This window comes from Momordica charantia, assembly GCF_013281855.1.
Source record: "Momordica charantia cultivar OHB3-1 chromosome 10 unlocalized genomic scaffold, Mcharantia_2.0 BLBB01000010.1, whole genome shotgun sequence".
In the NCBI taxonomy this organism is placed as follows: Eukaryota; Viridiplantae; Streptophyta; class Magnoliopsida; order Cucurbitales; family Cucurbitaceae; genus Momordica; species Momordica charantia.
Window position 1 is genome coordinate 22,945,238 of NW_028275158.1, and position 22,492 is coordinate 22,967,729.

The following is a 22,492-nucleotide window of genomic DNA, read 5'->3' on the forward strand; positions in this document are numbered from 1 at the left end:
ATATCCACAATCTAAAGTTGTGAGTTTGATCTCTCACTCCCGTGAATGAGAACGAGAGTGATTTAATAGATCTTTCGGACAAGGAAGGACATGCACAAAGAAGTGGTGGGCCCCAATTTATAGGTTTGAGTATATGACATTGCATCCGACCGGCGGTCGAGCATGTCGAAAATGCTTGTGCTAAGTTTAGTACATGTGTACTCAATAATTGAACAAGTATAGCTGGTCGTTCCTGGGGTGGAACAAGCATCCGGACCAACCAAGTAGTCGATTGCTTGTTCTCTCGATTTGACTGTTTCGAATAGTTGAACTATTTTCCATTTCGTGTCCTCATTCGCTTGGGACGTGCTTTTCTCAACCTGAACTGGAGTGGATATGAAAAGAGGAGGGTATCTCCCCATCTCATTGTTTTATATAGATTTCTCTTTTTCTAGCCTGTCTATTAAACTTTCTGATTTTTTAAAAATAGAAAATCAAAAGTAATAATTAAATATGTTTGGTTTTTATTTTTGTAAAAATAAAAAATAGTTATCATAGTATAGAAAATTAAAAATAAAAAACAAAAGACTGAAATGGTTGTTGTGGGCGTTAGCTGTTGAAATAATTATTTGCGAATGCATTACGGAAGCGAGGCAGGGCAGGGGGCACGCACTCGCATTCGCAGATCGTAGTAGTTAAGACTCAAAAGAGTAAAGAGTATAGAAATGGAAAGCTTGCAATCGCTAGGGCTTTGGTTCCATGCCAGATCTCTTCTCAGAAGAAGATAACAATGTCGTCGCAGTCGCAGCATTCGGATTTGGATTCTTCAGCTTTGGGTACTCATATTTCATCCACTCCGGCGGCACCCATGGATCCCCCCTCCACCTCCTCCACCATCTCTGAATCCGATGAAAATCCCTGCACATCATCTTCACCTTCTTCCGCTCCACCTCCAGTTCACTTACCTCTTTCTTGGCCTCCCGATGCCACCCTCTCCCTCCAATGGATTCACCATCTCACCGCCGCCTTCGACTGGTCTTCCAAGAATCTACCTCCATCCCAGTTTCCTTCCGTCCTTCCCGTTTCCGTTTTCGACACTCTAATCCTCACCGCTTCTAAAATCCTCCATAAGGAACCCAATTGCCTCAGAATCCTCGAAGACTCCGTCGCCAGCACTGACTCCACTGTAGTCGTTGTCGGAGACATCCACGGTCAGTTTCATGATCTCCTCTTTCTCCTGCAGGATGCTGGCTTTCCTTCTGAAAATCGATTTTTTGTCTTCAATGGGGATTACGTCGACAGAGGGGCTTGGGGGCTGGAAACATTTCTGCTCTTATTGGCTTGGAAGGTAATTTTTTTTTTATGGACTCATTTTAATTCTCTCCCTCTCTTTCGCACCTTGGCTTCAAGCCAAAGTTAGTATCAACTATTTACTTTTAAGCCAAAGCATCTGGCCTGCTGCTCAATTCTCTCTCACTAGTTTCTCTCCAATCTCTATCAACTCCACCTACTAATTCTCCCACTAATAAGAAAAATATGGCATCACATATATCCTTGCTACTTTGTAGTGTTTCTTGCCTTGTACAGGGCGTTTTCATTTGATTAAATTTTGCTGGGTAATGTCTAAAGGTGTTCATGCCACATCGAGTATTTCTTCTTCGTGGAAACCACGAGTCCAAGTACTGCACGTCCGTTTATGGTTTTGAGAAGGAAGTGCTAACGAAGTACGGAGACAAAGGTAAGCATGTCTATCGGAAGTGTTTGGGATGTTTCGAAGGGCTGCCTCTGGCCTCCATTATTGCGGGATGTGTATATACAGCTCATGGAGGACTTTTCCGCAGCGTATCAGTTCCTTCATCTAAAAGATCAAAAGGGAAAAAAAATCGCAGAATAAGCTTAAATCCTGAGGCCAACGGGTTGTCTCTTGGTTCTTTGGAGGAACTATCCAAAGCCAGAAGATCGGTTCTTGATCCCCCATGGGAAGGCTTGAATTTAATACCTGGTGATGTGCTGTGGTCCGATCCCTCGATGAATCCTGGTCTCTCCCCAAATAGAGAGCGAGGCATAGGTCTTTTGTGGGGTCCTGATTGCACTGAAGAATTCTTGAAAAAATTCGGCCTGAAGGTAATATTAACACACATTGCTTTCTAGGTTAATTTTAACAATGTGTGTGCGTTTTTGGATATGATATCTCTATTACTTGTTAAAAGACATATTTTAATGCAAATCTCCCTTGTTCTGGGGCTTGACTTTCTTCCATTTTTTTGTGCTTCATATCTTCTATGAAATTGTTTCTTATAAAAAAAGATATATTTTTAATGCAAAATTTTCTTTAATGAATTGTTATGCAAGTCTCGGTGGCAAAGGGCAGTCAATGGGGTCAAAATTCTTGTTTGAAATGCTAAATACTAAGTTCAAAATTATTCAACTATAGAATGTTCTGGAGTACGGAGTGGTCGATATGTGGAATTGTGTTTGATAATTAATATTTGGCTGTTTAAAATCTCAGTGTCTGTGAGTAAGAGCTTGGAAAAAATTATGAGGAATATTTTTTTGGTGGTGAATGTGGGTTTGGGATGGGTGGATGCGGGGAAGGTTCTCACTTAGCCAATTGGTTGCATGCGTTTGAGCTTATTTTAGTTTACCTTTAGTTGGACAAAAGCAAGAATTTTGCATTGTGCAAGCCGATTAGATGTGATTTCAACACTACTAAATCATCTGTTTTAATCATTGTAATTGTTTGCATGCAAGTTTCTTACCTTTTATTTTTTCTATTATCTTTATCTTTTTCTTCTAAGAAACAATTTCATTGATATCATGAAATTACAAGAGAGGAACAATTGAGATCAAGGGAGTTATAGAAAACATCTCCAATTGCATGCATGTTTTTTACGAGCAAAATGTTTGCATGGACGTTGTTAGTATGGTGCAACAGGATTGACTTACTACTTTGAATTTTTACACGGTGCCAAATATATCTCTTTTTTCAATCATAATAATTCATCGGAGGTTATAATGTTAGCAACAAGTAGGTTATCTGGCGTAATGTTGTTGCAGCCACTGTTTAGAGGATGTAGTTTTAAAGGAGTCGGAGAGTCTTCAAAGAAAAAGAAACTTCTACGGAGTGTTTTTGGAAATTTGTTCATATTTTTGCATCATCTTGGTGTCTAATTGACAAGTTGTTTTGTAACTACAGCTTTGTGAATTTTAATGCCAACTGGAAGTCTTTTTTGTAACTGTTGGCTCTTTGGGGATTGCTTTTCCCATTATTTTGTTAGTGGCTCTCCTTGATAATGGAATTCTCAGTTTCTTATAAAAGAAAAAAAATGTTCCATCTGGCATTGTCGTCCCTTCCAATTTTCGTAGGTTGAAGTTTCCTTGACTTGTGATATTCTAAATGACATGGGAAAACACTGCATGAAGGGTTGAGGCAATAGCCATTTATGTTTTCAGAAATATGTTTTGCTTCCTTCTCCTGTTCTTGTAGATGTAGAAGCTTGAAACATAGATCTAAGCTTCATGATATGTTTCTAGAGTTTTTGATTGCTTGCTGGTTTCCTCCTCCATCCCTTCCAAGCATTCCAATTTTCCTTTCTATTTCCAAGATTCTCTGCATTCTGTCTCCTCTTCTGTAAATGTCTTCACTCTATCCTTCACAGATTGCTTTTCCATGTTCTTTTCCTTTTCGCATTGTGATTTTGCTGCTCTGATTTTAAAGTCGATAGAAATAGAGAAAAAACCTAGGAACAATGTTGGTCAAGGTTGTCAAGCGTTTGAGTGGCTTGTTCTGTTCTTACATTCCCGATTTGCTTCCTCCCTTTCCTCTTATTCAACCTTATTCTCCTGAACCCATTGATTAACAAGTAACAACATGTCCAATTGCCTGACTCTTTACTTGTCAACTAACATAGCATATACCGTTGGACACAGCCAACGATACTCTAGACATATCTTTTATGACATTAGTAAAATGAATAAAAGGCTTTGGTCAATAAATGATACTTCAAGTGGTATCCTTATAATTTTCCTTTTGTTGTCTAGTTAATTATCAGATCCCATGAAGGTCCTGATGCTAGAGAAAAAAGGTCCGGTCTTGCAGGGATGGATCAGGGTTACACAATAGATCATGTTGTAGATTCTGGGAAGCTGATTACTTTGTTTAGTGCTCCTGACTATCCACAATTTCAGGTATTGACCGGATCTTTATCTCTTAGTCTCGTGGTAGGTATTGATTTATTTTGCATATTTGTCTTTCTTGCAAGTTCTGTTTTGTATGTTTAAACTCAGCTTGAAGGGATAGGTTTTCTATCCATCCGCTTGCCAGATCAAAAATCAGTGTCACAACTTTATGTGGTGTTATGTCTGTAAATGATCTGGATCATGGTAGTTGTAGAATATTACATGTTACCTAGTCAAAATGTATTGTACTCTGAATGCTGTTTACACAAGAAAATTATTGTTGGCCTCGATCTATTTTTACCCAAGATGACAAATTTTCTAACGCCAAACATTACATTAAGTCCATCCCCCACCATTGAAGGAAAAAACTTTTTCCGTACACTTATCTTCCGTTGAATTCTTTCCATAATTGGATCCTGAAATTGTATAACTATTTGGATTTCCATCGAACTTTGATCAGAAAAAGGTAATAGTTTCAGACTTATAACCTTTTTGTTTTTTAATTTTATTTAAACTAATGAAAAGCCACGTGATTGGATTACTATTAGGATATAATTGGGGATATTATTAGGGTATTAAGAGTATAATAGGGTGTGTTTGGTTGGTAATCAGAAAACAGAAATCTGAAAACAAGGGATTCAATGAAAACCAAAATTGTACTATGTGTTTTCAGTGTTTTCAGATATGTGTTTGATAGCAGATTTGGTAATTGAATCTCAATTTAAAAAATTGTCCAATGTGTGTTTAGTAATATATTTGCAAACTAGAAGTAGTTACAAACTAAATATTTAGTTTAATCTAAAATAATTTTAATTAATTTATTAACATTTTTTTTAATGAATTTTGTATAATTATTATTTTACAACGTTATATAATTTAGAATACATTATATTTTATATGTTTTAATTTTAACAAACATAAAATAAGTTTATAATATGAAGTAATATATTTATCAAAGTTTTTATCATTTTCAATGTAATTCTGTATCTTAAAAATTTCAAATTATAAATCTGAAAACACTGAAAACATAAAAAAGTCGTTTTCAGAGTTTCTATTGTTTGGATCATAGAATCTGAAAACAGTTTAAAAAAACGAATCTCTCAAACCTTGCAAAACTCATATTCACTGAATACAATGAATTTGAAAACAAGAAACAAAATCTGAGTTTCAAACCAAACATGCCTTTAAATTATTTGGTTAGGGGTTTGGTTATAAATAGGGTGAGGGATTAAAGATGAAAGCAGGCAATTAGTAGACTGGTTTAGGCTCGAGTAAGAAGACTCAAGAGAGGGGAGGATCCAAGTACCTCAAATTACTTTGGGAGATATTGTAGTTTTATATCTTTTATATTTCAATATATTTCTAGTTTGGATTCTATCAATTTGGTATCAAAGCTGCAATGGAATTTGAGATAGATGAAGTTTTACGTGAAGGGATGTTGACGATTTTACGTGAAGAAATGGACCAATTAAAGAAGCAACTGATGAAGGAAGTGGACTTGATGTTCCGATCTATGTGGGAATCCATTGCCCAAGGTTTCAGAGAAATGAGAAAAGAGATTACAAAAATAAAAGAGGAGATGCCAACATGAGCTTAGCTCAGTGGTAATTGGCACCTATCTCTAACCAAGAGGTTTATGAGTTCGAATTCTCCCACCCCACTTGTTGTACTAAAAAAAAATAATAATAATAAAAAAGGAGATGAAAAAAGAGGGCAAACAGAGTAGAAAAGAAACAGAAAGATAAGGAACACAAGTCGATAATCATCGAGATGGAGTTGGGTGCGTGGGGGACAATGAAGAGCCGTGGTTCCCTATGATGGTGTCATTGTTGAAGTTTAGGATTATATGTAGGGTCATCATCTTTGTTAACATAGATTGGGTCGTGAGTATGAAAATTTTGTTTAGTGTTTGTAACCACCTCAAGGACAAGGTGTCTTGGAAGGGCGGGGTAATGTGAGAGTCCTAATGGGATAGTTTGGTAATAGTATTAGTATATTAGTTAGGGGTGTTATGGTAATTAGTTAGGAGGCGAGTTTATTATAAATAGAGGTAGCAGGGATAAGAGGGGTATCTTTTGGGAATTAGTTTAAGGTGAAGAACTTAGCATGGTTCTTGGAAGAGAGATAGCCTTCTTGAAAGGCTATTGATATTATAACGTCTTTTGATATTGCAACATTGTTACCTAGTTTCGTTTAGTGTATTCAGGATCCTAACATGCTTTTATTAAGAAGAATGAAAAAATACAAAAGGGAATTACAAAAAGATAGCCAAACAAAATGAGTTGAACTAAAGTAATGGGCTCCTGTAAAGAGTAATTACAAAAAATTTTGAGCACAGAAGCCCAAAGGGAAGCGTAAAATCGAGCAAGGCCCAAACTTCCTCCCAAGATCTCTCTACCCCTTTAAAGATCTTGTTGTTCCACTCATTCCACAAACCCACAAATAGCTAATAAACCCGCCTACCCTACCACAAAAACCACCCCTATCCCTAAGAAGGGTGAAGAGAACTTCCTCCAACATTCAGCTACACTCTATGGTGCAAGCAGAGCAAACCTCAAAAGCTTGAAACAAAAAGCAAGCTGGCAAGGAGGTGATCGATATCCTTTGCTGCTTCCCTCAAATAACACCAACACGGAGTCCTGAAAAAGGAGATTTATAACCCATTTTTCATGCTATCTCCACTCCATCAATCTTGACGAAGTACAATTCACACCACTTTCCAACAACTGTATATAGTTCATCACCTTAAAGTCTAACAAAACTTGAAAAACTCTGATCATATTAAATAAGTCTCAATTGGAATCATTATCATCAATGTTTTAAAAGGATTTTTTTTGGATAGGAAACAATTTCTTTGATGTATGAGATTTACAAAAGAGAAACCCTATCTAATGAAGTTATAAAAAACTTCTCCAACTGGATACAAGAGTGTTCAAGCTATAATTGTTGAAAGGTGTATCATTTTTACACCATGTAATAGCCAAAAAAGGATATTGAGTCTAACAAGTGTTGGAGGGAGTGTTCTTTTTCCTCAAAAAGTCTATAATTCCTCTCTCCAAATGGTGCACATGAATGCTCTATTGATTTGTAGCCAAAGGGTAACCTTATTGTGCTTAAAGGGATGATGAAGGAAAGATGATGCTAACCAGTCCCTTCTGTTGTTTTGTGAGATGAAATTCCATCATTTATTGATAAAAAATGCTTCCAGATTTTGGAGGAGAAGCGACAATCTATGAAGATAGGATATTGAGATTCACAGTCCGCTTTACATAACAGCATCATGAAGGAGAGATAGACCCCCATGGACATTGTAAATTTGAATGAATAAAAATATTTGCCCCTATTCAAACATGTAACTTAGGTCTTCTTATATAGGAGAATGACCTACTACAAATAAGGAAAGCAATAACTACCATAAAGACTAAATATCAACAATAAAGACTAAATATTAACGACTAATATTTACACAAATATTGATAAATCCAACAGACATCTTCTTTAAAGCTTATCGAAAGAGTTTAAGGATGAGTGATTAAGTTCCCAAATTAAAAATTTGATATTCTTTGGGTAAGGATGCTTTCCAGATAGCTTTGTAAAGAGACATTGGGGGAGGGTCATTTCTCGTGGGGGAGGTTAATGATGATGCATGAGTCAATGATTTGGCAGTGAATTCTCCATGTCTTTCTAGGTTCCGAAGCCATATATCACTTATGTCAGAAAAGCAGAAAGGGGATAATAAAGAGGATAAAGTTGCCCATTCTTCAATTTTATCTTCTTTAAGATTCCTTCTGAAGTTCATGTTCCATGCCTTTGGTTGTTTCGAGTTTTAAGAGTTTCGGTTTAAAAGGCTTTTAAGGCTTATACTTTGAGGCAGCCTTTTTAGATTTTCCCCTTCATATATATAATCTTTAAATAAATTTGATGAAGAAATATATATGAGTGAAAAAATTAGGTTGTGGTTTATTCTTTTAAAACAAGGAGACAGGTTTTGATTCACATGTGTACACAACCTTATCCAGAAATGCTGTTTTTTCTGTCTTCCCTCTTAATGAGAAGGTTCTGTTTCCTTAAAAAAAAAAAAAGCCGTTATCCAGAAATGCTACCAAAATTCAACAATTGACTGCTTCACTAGTCAACGTTTCCAGTCACTTGGATATCTTGGTAAACGAATACTTGATTTTGCCTTTCATTTCATCTGAAGTGAGATAACTATTTCTCTTTCTGTTTCTTCCCTTGCAGGCTACCGAGGAGAGGTACAAAAATAAAGGTGCATATATTGTTCTTGAACCTCCAAACTTGGACGTTCCAATCATCCATAGTTTTGAAGCCATTACTCCAAGACCGAAGGTAGGAAGCTATTGCTTTGTTTAGAAGATTAGTTCAGAGTTAGTGAATCTTTCCTACCGAAGATATTAAAATCGAAATTTTAAATCATTTGGGAGCTCGTACCACATCCTATGAACTATAGTATAGCATAATCCTCTGTTAGCTAAAATGTCCAACATGATTTTTTTCAATTTTATTTTAATAATTAGAATCACATAATATATACATTTTAGAAGAAACAGATAATCACATTAAACAAAAGGAGGAACAACGACAGCCTATGGGCTGGGATAGAGGTCACCTCCGCACCCCCAAAAGAAAAAAGAACTGGAATAAGACCTTCCAACCATACAAAATCGTGAGGGGCCTATAATTACAAAAGAATCACATAAATATTAAGCTAACAATATGAAATTTTTTTGCCAAACCGAGCATAGCTCAAGTGGTTAAGGCATTTATCTCTGACCAAGAGGTCATGAGTTCGAACCCCACCCCCGTTGTATCAGAAAAAAAAAAAAAATGAAAATTTTCATCAATTCATGATACCCCTAGGAAAAGAGGGCTATCCCCCTCCAACTCATCACGAGATCATTTAAGCTATAATCTGTAAGAGGGGAGAAAACATGCATACATCAGCCAAGAGCCATTACAAAGACACCATAAATAGATCTATGAAAAGGCTGAAATTTACTATGGAGAGGCCTGTTGTTTCTCTCTATCCATAGACTCCAAAGGAAGGCTCTAATAAGTTGCATCCAAAGGATCTATTTCTCCTCCTTTAAAGGATGTTCCAGCAAAAAGGTATGTATATGCCTAAAAATGTCACAGATGAATAAGTGCTCTTGGGATTCAGCATCTTTTCTATACGCTATGCATCAATTTGGAGAGGTGGCAAGGTTATTTTTTAATCATCTTGTAGTCCAAAATTTTGTTGGCCAAAAGGATGGAATCAAGGATAGCTTTGCTAGAGATAAAGGTAGATAGGTTAGCTGCAACAATAGAGTTCTTTTTTGGATAGGAAACAATTTTATTGATAATATGAAATGTTACGAATGGAATAAACCCGTCCAAAGGATTAAAAATAACTTCTCCGATGGGATAAGAGTGAGTTTAAGCTGTAATTACAAAAAATGCCCATTTTTACTCCAATATAAAGCCAAGAAGAGGATGGCATCTATAAGGGCTTCATCTTTGTCTTGAAAAATCCAAGCGTTGCGTTTGTTTCACATTACCCAAACAAAAGCTCTAGTTACGTTCATTCACAAAGACCTTTTCTCCTGCTAGAATGGGTGATCTTTAAGAATAAATGACAACCAATCTTGAACATTGTGAGGGGTTCCGAGGGACCAATTAAAAGCATCCAAGAAAAGCGACCAGATTTCAAGGAAAACTGGCAGTGAATAAAAATATGGCTCTCTCCTCTAAGATCCATTTTCTGCTTTGCAAAAGTGTGAGGATTCACTCACTTTTGGTATTAGAAAATAACGAATAGAGCCCGTAGGAAATACAACCCCACCAATTTGAGAGGGTGGATAATCTCTCCCTAGCTACCTTTTGGCACTAACAACCAGAATGATTCTTTCTAACAAACCCCACTTTTCTACTACTCCCTGCCCTATTACGTTACTTGATTCCTATTTCTGATGTTGCCAATGTTGAGACCCCCTTCAGTAATTGGGAGTTGTACTTTGTTCAAATTGATTAAGTGTAGGGTGCCATTGGATCGTGGTCCTTCCCATAAGAAATCTCACAAGATTTTTTCTATCTTTTTGGAAGCTTGTCCTGTGAGACTGAAAAGTGATAAGTAATAAGTAGGAAGATTAGAAAGAACCGATTGAATAATAGTGTGTCTCCCTCCTTTTGAGATAAAGAAGTTGCTCCATTTAGTAAGTCGATGCTGTAATTTTTCTACAATTGGCAGCCCTAATGAGTCTCTGTTGGGGTTTCCATTGAAAGGGAGACCCAAGTATGTGGAAGGCCAAGAGCCTTGTTTGCACCCCCAAGCCGTAGCAATGCAAAAGAGGGTATCAGGGGGCAAGGACACACCCAGAGTTTCAAACTTGTTGTAGTTAATATTGAGGCCGTAAGCTGCTTCAAAGAATTTGATGACTCAATAGATGTTTTGGACACTCTTGGGTCTTTGCTGGTGTAAAGGAGAGTATCATCAGCAAAAAGTCAGTGATTAATCTTAATGGAGCCATCCCGAGATTCATATCCTTTAAGATGACCACAATTTCCTCTATGGATAAGAAAACAGCTAAGTACAATCAGTAATAAGGATGAAAAGGAAGGGGGATAATGGGTCATCTTGCCTTAAGCCTCTAGTGGCTGTGAATTTGCCCCTAGGTTTGCCATTGATGATGACGGAGAAGCTGGTTGTTGAGATGCACGCCCGAATCCATTTCCTCCATTTTAATCCAAAACCTTTTTTATGCAAGACCGTGTCTAAGAAATCCCAATCCACCTTGTCAAAAGCTTTTCAATGTCAAGATTTATCACAACACCCTCCATCTTTCTTAAATTCTAGTCATCAATAATTTCATTAGCAATGAGTGATGAGTCCGTGATCTGTCTGCCCTCTACAAAAGCTGACTGATACTCTGTGATGGTGTGTGGAAGGACCTTCTTGAGTCTATCAGAGAGTACTCTAGCAAGGATTTTATAGGCACAGGGCATAAGGCTGATGGGTCTGTATTCGTGGACAGTTTTAGCACCGACTTTCTTCGGGATGCGGCAAATGTAAGTCTCATTCAAGGCTTTGTTGATGATGCCATTTTTGAAAAAATCCTGGAACATCATCATAATATCAGATTTAATGATGTTCCATGCTTTTTTGAAAAATTCAATAGTGAAGCCATCCGGTCCAGGTGCTTTATCTGTGCCTAAACTGCTTACTGCCTTGTAAACTTCCTCTTTAGTGAATGCTTGTTCCAACATAGAGCAATCCTTCGTTGTGATAGGGTCCCATTGCAGATTTAATGGGCAGTATCGGCGTCCCTCCTTTCAAGTGTATAATGATTTGTAGAAAGTGAGGAATTCCTGCTCTATATCCTCAATCCGAGTCAAGCTAGATCCGTTCCTAGAAAGAATTTTAGAGATGGTGCTTCTCCTCCTTTTGTTGGCCAGAAATCTGTGAAAGTATTTTGTGTTTTCATCCCCTTCCATGAGGCATTTTTGCTTGCATTTTTGTCTCCTAGGCCAAAGTAAGAAGGTCGTCTCTAGTTTGTTTCTGTTTAAAACTTGAGAGGTGGAAAGAGGGGAGATACCTTCAAGACCATCAATGGTGCGGATGGTATTAAGGAGCTCCGCCCTTTGTGTATGCAGTCGCCCGAAGTGCTTAGTGCTCCAAGATTTCAAGGCAATTTTGAAGGTTTTGAGTTTAATCATGATGCCATGACCCAGCTAGCCTACTTTGCCACCATGTTTGGAGGAAGGGTTGGAAGCTAGGAAACACGAACACATTTTTGGGCGAAGTATCTGTGTCGGACACGTGTCTGACATGGATACGCCCGGACACATGTCGGATGCGTGTCTGATTTTTTTTTTTTTAAATCAGACACGGCTGGACATGGGATGGACGCGGGATGACCGTTTTGTGGGTTTTCTGAGCCCAAATAAGAAGGCCCAATGCCCATTAGTAATTAAAAAAAAAACAAATAAATGATCAATAACCTAATACCCACCCACAAAAATGAAACACACCACCCACTCCACGAAGCCGACGCTGCTCGCCCTTGCCGCCGCCACTGACGCTGACGCCATCGCTCGCCCTTGCCGCCGCAGCGAACACCGCCCTGCCCTCTGTTTTTCTTTTTTGCTTCTTAGGTGAACTCTAATAACCTAACTTTTTTTTTCAACCCTTTGTTTTTCTTTCATTTTCATATACTACAAACAATTCTTATTTTTTAAATTGCTTTTTGAATTTTGACCATTTTATTTCACTAATTTTAAACTTTATTTTTCTTAGTTCCTGCGTTTTGTTTCTGTCACTTTCTTCTTTTTTTTTACAAGAAAAAATTACAAGGACTTTTAAAACATTTTTTGTGTTAAATTTACATATATCCTAAAAAAATATTAAAAAATAAATAAATGCATCCCCAACGTGTCCGTGTCTTAATTTTTTAGGAATTGACGTATCGCCGTGTCCTATCGTGTCTGTGTCCCGTATTCGTGTTCGTGCTTCTTAGGTTGGAAGGAAGCATGAGTAAGCCACATATTCTCAAATCTGAAGGGAGTCGGACCCCAGCTGTTCTCACCAAATGCTAGCAAAATGGGGAAGTGGTCTGAAGTGGTTTTTTCCATTCTTTTAGCCATAGGTTGGTCGAATTTCTGAAGGCACCCCTCGGTAATGAGGAATCTGTCTATAAGCGAGAAGGAGATGGAATTAGACGATGTGTGCTTTCCATTGCTTAGTGAGATGTCCAATGGATTAGTGTCTGTAATGAAAGCATTGAAGAGACGCATACTCTCTTTGTAAGGGGTCTACCATTCAATTTCTCCCAAGACCATCTGGTGACATTGAAGTCACCTGCCAAATCCATTGGTTGGTGCATAAATAAGACAGATCATGAAGTTCCTGCCAAAAGAGGTGTCGGAACTTGGGAGTGGAAGGGCCATAGATTCCTGTTAACCAGAATGCAAAGCCATCAGCTAAACAAAAATGGATAGAAAGAGAGTAGACACCTTCTATAATCTCAAGCATTGTGAAGTTTGAATTATTCCATAGGATAAGGATTTCTCCGACCGATCCCTCAGCATTAAGGGTTGTCCAGTCGATACCATGAGAGCTCCAGATAGATTTTACAGTGTTGTGGTCGATGGATGCAAGTTTAGTCTCTTGTAAGATCACCACGTTTGGATTGATAAGGGAGATGGATTGTTTTATGAGGGCTCTTTTTTTCCATGAGCCCATGCCCCTAATGTTCCATGAGATGCTTACGCTTTTCATAGTTGATAGACGAAGAGAGATTTCTGAGTTCTCTGTTACCCACCTTTGATTTTTTATGACGAAAGTTTCTTTGCATGGTTTCTGCCTGTGGGTTGGCCTGTGGGATAGCCAAGTCTAGGAATTGGTTCTTCGAGGCTTAGGAACAAAGCTCTCTTAATGGAATGGTTATGGCGTTTTGCAGTAGAAAAAGGCAGCTTATGGAGACGGGTGATAGCCACTATTTATGGGGTGGATTCTTTTAGATGGTTCTTCTATTGGTAGACCTTGGAGAGACATACAAGAGACTCTCGGAGACTTCAAAAAGCTCTCCTTTTTGAAAGTATCCTCAGGTGAAGTAGTCAGATTTTGGGAGGACTCCTAGATTGATTCTGCTCCTTTATCCACCACTTTCCTGGATCTATTTGCTTTGTCCGCCAAAAAATGTATGTCCATTGCAGATTGTTGGTGGAGGCATTAACTTGGAATCTGGGCCTTAGAAGGAATCTTTTTGAAAGGGAAATGACTAGATGGGAAAATTTCATTGAAAAAATTGAAGTAGTTATTGGGAATGGTAGGGATATTTTATGGTGGAAGGTGGATCCCTCTAGTAGTTTTACAGTCAACTCAGCCGTTGTGGCGCTCACGTCCCCTTCTCCTAAACTTAATTCGGCCATGATATGGAATTTTAGAGCTCCAAAGAAGATTAAATTCTTCATTTATACTCTGTTCTACATGGGGAGTCAACACTGTAGACAAACTACAGAGAAAACTTCCTCACTGGACCCTTTCACCTTCTGTGTGCAGAATGTGTATGAGTAGTAATGAATCTGTGAACCACCTATTTCTACATTGCCCTTTTGTTTTAAAAGCTTGGGGGTTTATAGCTTCGTTTTTGGATCCCTAGAAGGATCGAGGACTTTATTGCTGAAGGTTTCGAGGGTATGAAGCTCAAGGGCAAAGCTTGGGTTCTGTGTAATTGTGCGACTCAGGTTCTACTTTGGTCTATATGGAAGGAGAGGAATATAAGACTTTTTGAAGATAAGTTGATATCGTAAGATTCTTTTTGTGTGAATATTAAGCATCTTGCTTCTTGGTGGGCTTTATTACACAAGAAAGTTTTTTGTAACTACAATCTTCTTTTGCTTACTCAAGATTGGAAAACAGTGATTGTATAGAGCTTTGGGGAAGGTTTCCTCTCCCCTCTGCCTTTTGGTTGTTTCCCCTTTAAGGGTCTTTTTGATTTGAACACATCTTTCTTATCCAAAAAAAAAAAAGAAAAAGATACATAAACCCATTTCTTGCAAGTAGCTTGCAAGATATCTACGAAGGCTATTTGGTGAGAAAAGCTCGTCTGTAATGGCCTTGCCAGCAAAGTCGACGCATAGTGGGTCTATGGTTATAGGTTGTTGCATGGATGGGTTATTAGCCGGTGGGTTCCAATGGGTAGCTTGTTTATAATTGGAAGCTTGCAAGGTGGGTGGAGAGGGAGGTGTGGCAGATGTGGGATGAATGGGTGAAGGGTTGTCAGCGGTTTCTGGGATGGTGAAATCACCAAAAAGGATAGCTGGGATAATCCGTGAGGATGGGCTGTGAGGGGTGGTTAAGAGGGAGCTGTCCTCGAGAAAAGGACTATCCTCAGGTAGGGGGCTGAGTAGGTAGTCAACAGCTTCCATATTGTCTGAAAAAGGGATGTCTTGTGTGGGGAAAGGTTTCCTTTTCTGGAACAAGGTGATCGGCTGGTAAGCTTCTATATGAGAGACATTCCTTCTTTCATCAATGTTGGGCAGTGGGCACTGGAGTCAGGTATCAAGGGGGGAGGCACTGGTAGGTCTGCGATTTTGTCTTTTCCTTTAGTCAAAGCCAATGCTAGCCTCGATGGGTCACTGTCGAAGTTCTCTATCACGATATCAGTAAACATTAGAGCATTGGGTTTCGCGCTAGATGTTTGTGATCGGGGTTTGTGGTCGGATCTCGTCTCCGGTGATTGGCTCGATGTTGGGAATTGATTTTTCGGCGAGTTTCAGCACGGCCATCTGTGGGCGGTTCTCGTCTCCGATGATTGACTCAAGGCTGGTAACTGTTATTCCAGCGTGTTCCATCACGTGCATATGTTGCTTCTGTGGATCTCGTTGGCGTCTTTGATTACCCACAAGATTTTTGGCCATGAAGAAGGGGTCAACGTGGATAGAAAGAGGGGCTTCCTTTGTGATAGATGGAGGAAGTTCTATAGTGGCTGGGATGAACCCCGAGCAGTTTACTTTGACTTTTATCTCGAGTTCCATGAGATCCATAAGCCTAGATGACTTTTTGGATATCTTCACGAATCCACCACACTGGTCACCGATATATGGTACAACTTCATCGATCCATAGATGAAGGGGGAGGTCTCTAATGATTATCCAACCCCCATAGGAAGGGACCTTTCGGTTTGTGGTACTCCATTTCAAGAAACGAAGTTTGTGTGGCCCATAGGTCTGCCAATCCATAGAAGAGCAAGGGGAGCTTGCTTGTGTGCCATCTTCACACTGCAGAAATGTTTTGTCGGCGAATATGGGGATAATGGTACAGAAACTGCTGATCTCTAGTTGGAGGGAGTGGAGGATGGAGTGCCAATCATCGTGGAAGGATTTGCGTTGTACTATGATCCAACAGCTCCATGCGAAGGTTTCTGGGAAGAGGCTCGACTTGTTTACCTCATTCGTGGAGTGGTATTGGTGTTGTGGGTTTGTTGGGTGGATGGGTGGTGGGGCAACATGAAGGTGTTTTATGTGTTTTATAGGGGGAGTGAAGGCGGCTTTGGATCAGGTAGAGATGGCTTGGGCTCCTTAAGGTTTGTGTGCAATTGTGCTTTGGGATTGTCTGCCTTTCTCAGTGGCAAGGTAGCCATGGATAATGCCATAGAAAGCTTCCATCCTTCTCTTCCTGGTCTCGAGGGTACCATGATTCTATTTTGCCTCCATTGTTGTCAAGCTTATTGATTTCTATCCAGTAGCCTCGTTTGTTGTTCTATTTTTCCACCCAAAGAGTGTAGTCGTCACTACGATGCTCTTTGAAAAACTTGTGGGTAAGGGGAGAGCCAAGTAGGAGTTGGAGGAGATTGGTGAGCCAGTGTAAGGAGACCCATGTCAGGGAGAAGGAGAAGGAGGAGTCCTTGCTGTTCTCTGTCAGACGGGTGCGACTTCCCTGTAGAGCTTGTCGACCGTGATGGATATTGTTTTACACTCGATCAAAACCTTCTGGGTGGGGTAGTTCCATTCAGACATGATGTACAAGTGGGAGGGGAAAGAGGGGGATGGGGTCAGTAGGTGGCTGGTCCATGACTGCCGAAGGCGAAAAGGTGATGGTGAGGGATGGCGGAGGCTATGGGGAGAGAAGGGCGGGGAGACATTTTCTTAATAACAACCATTTTCTCTTCATCCGTGAGTTTGTGAATATCAAAATATCGCTCAACACAAAATAACTAGGAGTCGAGATCCTTACCTGTGAAGATAGGCATATCCACTTTCTTGAATTTATTTTGATCATATCCCTGATCATTGATCTGAATTATCTTCGCAGTCTCCTCCATTTGTTCGTTCTTCTGCACCGATGATTCGCCAAGTTGCGAAATTGACGGAGTTTTGCCGTCAATGATCTCCGATATGAACCCTTCCAACATCATTTGGATTCTTTCGATCATCACGCGTTGTTCCTCTACCTTCGCACACAAGGTCGTGATAGCTACTTTAATGTCCGAAATCTCCTTTTTTTTTCCTCACACCAAACTTCCAACTCCTTCATCGTCATCATCGATCAAAATTCCCAGTCTTGAACTTGCTCTGATACCAATTTGTGAGGATTCGTTCACTTTTGGCATTAGAAAACAACGGATAGAGCCTATAGGCAATACAAAGCTGCCCCACCAATTCGAGAGGGTGGGTAATCTCTCCCTAGCTACCTTTTGGCACTAACAACCAGAATGATTCTTTGTAACAAACCCCATCCCTTTTCTACTGCTCCCTGCCCTATTACATTAGTGGCCCCCACACCTAAACTGTTATTCCTTCCCTTCTCTCATATTACTCTTTTGCCCCAGGTACAATTCCTCTTCTACACTTCCTATGGTAAGTCTTCACTATTGGTGGCCTAACAAAAAGCTACACCGATTGTGGGAGAGAGAGAGATCCATGGGAGCCTTTGTTGCACATGGTCATGGGTATTAAGGCAGCTGTGACTAAACTCCCAAAGGAGGAACTTAAGTTTCTTTGGGTAAAGATCTTTCCAAATCAACTTATATAAGTCACAGTTTTCCAAATAGGGGCCTCTTGCCAAGGTGTTGACTAGAGATTTAGAAGAGAAAGCACCATCCTTTTCAAGATTCCAAACCCATATCTTCCCTGTGAGAGATCGACAGATGCAAGAAGCAATGACAAAGCTGCCCATTCACTAATTTCCTCTTCTTTTACGTTTATACGGAGGTTCAAAGCAAATTTATTTTGATGGTCCCATATATCTCCAACCGAGGCTTCTTTAGAATCTCAGGGTGAAAATAAAAAGGGAAAAGTCATAGCAAAAGGTTTCTGTCCAATCTAATTGTCTTTCCAAAAAAGAGTTCCACCATTTCGAACCTTATGCTGAATGTTTGAATGTATTAGGCTTCCTTGTGAAATAATGTGCTTCCAAGGGCCTTTTAGGATACTTTTAGCCTTGAATCCGATTTGAGATCAAAATGGATAGATCCATACTTTGCTGTAATTACTTTTCTACACAGAGCCGATTTTTCAGAATGAAACCACCAAGGCCCTTTTACTAACAGGGCTTTATTTCTTTGCCTCACATCTGTGATTCCAGGGCCCCCTTCAGGCAAAGGCCACTTCACATTAACCCCATTTTAGAAGATGGGAGGCTTCCTTTGTTTCTTTGGAGGTGCTTCAGGCTTAAGCATATATTTGGAAAAGTCGGCTTTGATTGGGATTAATGTTGACAAGAATGAGGTGAAGAATACTGCTTTTGCTCTTCTTCCCATTTCTTATCCTGGATTCCTTTTGGATGTAAACCTTCTGCCCCTTCTTTTTGGAACCCGACTATTGATAAGGTGAGAAGATTTTTAGCCTTGAATCCGATTTGAGATCAAAATGGATAGATCCGTACTTTGCTGTACTAATCTTTCTCCGCAGAGCCAATTTTTAAGATTGAAACCTCCAAGGCCCTTTTGCCAACTTTGCCTCAAATCTTCCAAGATCTCCTTTAAGCAAAGGCGGCTTCACATTAACCCCATTGTAGAAGATGGGAGGGGAGGCTTCCTTTGTTTTTTTGGAGGTGCTTCAGGCTTAAGCATGTATATCTGGAAAAACCAGCTTTAATTGGGGTTAATGTTGACAGAATGATGTGAAGAATACTGTTCTTGCTCTTGGGTGCAGTGGTGATTTTCTACCCATTTCTTATTCTGGAATGCCTTCTGGATGTAAACCTTCTGCCCCTTCTTTTTGTAACCCGATTATTGATAAGGTGAGGAGAAAACTAGCTAAATGGAGAGGTTTCTGCATTTCCATATGGGGTAGACTCACTTTGGTGAATTTGGTGCTCACTAGTATATCCCCCTTCACCACCCCTCGATTATCGCATTTTGGCCAAAATAAAAAATTATTGATAAAGTCACCAGAGATTCCCTCTGGAAGAAGCTAACAAGAAGAGGGCAGTCATTTAGTAAGCTAAACAGCTCCTTTAAATTCTGGCGGCCTTGGTATAGGTGATTTTAGATAGAAAAATAGAGCTCTTTTGGCCAAGTGGTTATGGAGGTTTTCCCAAGAGGAAAAGCTTTATGGAAAGAGACCAAGAGAAAGAGAAAGAGCGCCAGGCTTCCTGACAAGATCAGGAAGAGATGGCTATTTGCAGCCTTGGAAGGATATCAACAAATGAAGATCTTAATTGGAGGAAGCTTGGCGATGGCCAGAAAATTATCTGTGAAAATCCTTGGATCTCTCCCATTCCTCTGTGCAGCTCTTGTCCCTCCATTTATACCGTCTCTAATTCAAAGTTTACCACCATATTCAACTGCTGGTCTATCTGTAACAACGCTTGGGATCTTCAATTGAGAAGAGGTTTATTAGACAGAGAACTGGAGGAATGGGCCAACCTCATTGTTTTACTCCAAGATAAACATCTCATTCAAGTTAGAGACTCCGTTATTTGGGCAGCAGATCCTTCAGGGGGTTAATCAGCTAGCAACATCCTTCATCAGGAGACTCCATTGCTTAGTGTTTCTTAGCGAATCATTTGGAAAGGAAATAGCCCAAGAAACAATTCTTTTTTTGTTTGGTCTCTTGTTCGTAGGAGCTTGAATACTATGGATAGACTGCAAAAAAGGAACCCAAACATAGCCTTAACCGCAAATATGTGTCTGATGTGCAAACGTAGTGCAGAAACTTGCGACCATTTGTGCATAAAGGCTGGAACTACATTTGTAACTGGTTTAATTTTGCCAGGTGTCTTTCCAAGAAGATTAAAAATGGGCTTATAGCGTTGCTTTCAGGATGGTAGCTTAAAGAAAAAAGTGAATTCCTCTGGTTAAATGATTGTAGAGCTCTTCTTTGCTCCTTTGGAAAGAAAAAAAAATTTACAGTATACAACCTCAAATTGGAGTGCTTTACACAAATCTTTTCGTAATATTCCCTCTATCCTCTTCTCTTCAGATTGAAGGTCTTTTTTTTTTACTCTTTTCATGGGCTTAGGGATCCCTTGCCCCTAAAGGCATTTAGGTTGTCATCTCCCTTTTTGTTGATAATATATATATCCATTTCTCCTTGAAAAAAAAAGAAAAAACAAGAGTTGAGGAGTCCAATCTTGGAACACCTTAAAATTATCTTCTTTGATTTTTTGTTTGGGTAAGAGGATATTTGAATAAAAAGCAAACAAAAGCAACAACCTGGAGGTCGTAGGAAAGAGATGACCCTATGCCAATGAGGCACCAGACAGAAGTCCTCCAGTCTAAGTTGATGAAAAGGATGGGGAAATTACCATAAGTTTTGTGTAGAGCATTCCAATTAGGGGCTGCACACTGAACCCGTTCCCACAAACTTACAGAAAACCACGTTTATGTTTATCAGAGAAGGTTCTAGAGTTCCGAGCCAAGGGAAAGCTTCAACATGATCCTAGCTTTGTCTTTGATACTAGACTACCATTCAGAAGGCCATCTTCCATCTTCTTAGGAGGACACCTATCAAAACTCTTACAAATCCTTGGTAATATTGCACCATTCTTTTTTATTTTTTTTTATTTTTTAACAAGAAACAAACTTTTCATTGATAATATGAAAAGGAAGAAAATGTTCAAGATACAAACACCCAAAGGGAGCTAAAATATTACACAGTTCTTTTAAAAACTCACTTTTGTAACCGTCGGGACTAGGAGCTTGGTAAGGTTGTCCTCGTTTACACTGAATTTCCAGAATTAAGCTTCTCACTCTAGCATTGACAAAATTATGGAAATGACCAAAATTGTCACCACCCTAACAAAAGGTTTTGCATTTCTGCTTTCGGCTCATGTCTTCCTTTTCCCTGTCTCCAGCACTGGAGAAAAATTTCTAGAGGTGGTGCCAAGCTTCCTTGCAACTCTAGGGAAGTGGAACTTATAAATCCATCTGGTGGGAACAAAGAATCCGTCAGTTAAGGAGAAAATTGGCTGATTCCTATCAGTAGAGCAATTGGAGAGTGGGAGATCAACCAAGGAGATGTAGTTCAACCTTTGCACACTATAAGTAACTCTACCACCAGAGGATCTCCCATGGTTGCACCAATAAAAGTCACCTCCTAGACATCAACATCATTCATAAAAAACCAGAAAGAGCCTCCAAGTCCTCCCAAAAGTGGTTCCTATTTATGATCAGAAGGGTTCACATGGGAATTGCCCCTGGAAGCACCAGATGGTTCCAATACAGACCAGCCCATGTACTGAGTCTCAAAGAATTGGAGAGTTTTTCTCAAAAAAAAAAAACAAAAAACAAGAAGAAAAGAAAAAAGAATTTAACCGAGAGTCTATCAACCATGTCACATTTAGGATAAAAAATGACAGTATCAAGGGTGCATTTAATTATAGTATCTTTAATGTAACATCTTTGGGGTCTCTTATTACATTCGAGCTAAGGATAAGGATCTTTATGGAAAAATGGAAAAATATTTGGAGACTGCCGAGCAAGTATTGTGGTCATAGTTCAATTTAGCAATGAGAACTCAAGGAAGGGCAAGAGTAGAAATGGATGGCTCTCTTTTCTGCATCCCAACCTCTTCAGCAGCTAGAATGGAGTTGAAGATGTTTTCAGAAACTCTTCAAAGGCACGAGTGGAAATGGATGGCAGTGACCACTTAATAAACTCCAAGTTCTATGTGCCCGCTTTGAGGTGGACTAGGAAAGGAAACTGGGTATGCACTGCGAAAAGGATGTAGATGTAAATCCAATTCCACTTCGCATTTGTAGCCCATTTTACTTGTCTTATAATGGAAAACTGTTGTGCTATCAGCTATGCCGCTTGATTACTTACTAATGCCACGGAAATGGAGTTTCTCAAACTGTTCTTGATTTACATGCAGGTCAATGCATATTATGACTATGAAGACGTAATTGATTCTGATGAAGAACTAGATTTGACAACAATGGCAACTGATCCATGATTGTAAATTGAGTCTAATTTACGAAATTATGAAATTGTGTATTATATACATCATATATATTGCAAGAGAAGTATCTTTGTTCCGGTCGATGGCAGTTTGACGGTTGATTTCATTCAAGTACCGTAAAATTCTTAAATTTCTATTTAAATTATTAAAATTGCATGTTTTTCTTCCTACATTGTGTAGTTGATTTCAGGATGATCTGCTTTAAATGAAAATTGGACCATATTTTTCATGTTCCATCTTGTTCTTTAAAGCATTGGATAGACTACTCCGTTTACAACTCTCGTCAGGCAGCAAGACAAATTTTGAAACGGTATGATTTGCTTCATGCTTTTCCTAGAACACGAAAAAGAGTTGCCTCAGAGATCTTGGTGTTGGAAGGCTAATTATTCTCTCACAATTTTCACATCTTTTTTCCTTGGGTTCTTGGTAT

The 22,492-nt window shown here is 39.2% G+C and overlaps 1 protein-coding gene across 3 annotated transcripts; it reads left to right on the forward strand.

Moving 5' to 3' along the window:
- The first annotated feature begins 595 nt into the window (after window positions 1-595).
- Window positions 596-22,232, forward strand: PP7 (serine/threonine phosphatase 7). Of its 3 annotated transcripts, none has more exons than XM_022302595.2 (5): window positions 597-1,327; window positions 1,609-2,103; window positions 4,021-4,167; window positions 8,398-8,505; window positions 20,957-21,410. In XM_022302595.2, the coding sequence occupies exons 1-5, from the start codon at window positions 770-772 to the stop codon at window positions 21,056-21,058; spliced, it is 1,410 nt and encodes a 469-aa protein (XP_022158287.1). In that variant the 5' UTR covers window positions 597-769; the 3' UTR covers window positions 21,059-21,410. The 3 variants fall into 3 exon arrangements, with proteins under 3 accessions (XP_087974733.1, XP_022158287.1, XP_022158288.1); XM_022302596.2 differs by lacking the exon at window positions 20,957-21,410 and adding an exon at window positions 21,976-22,232 and having other exon boundaries at window positions 599-1,327; XM_088118607.1 differs by lacking the exons at window positions 8,398-8,505; window positions 20,957-21,410 and adding an exon at window positions 21,976-22,232 and having other exon boundaries at window positions 596-1,327.
- Window positions 22,233-22,492: the final 260 nt, after the last annotated feature.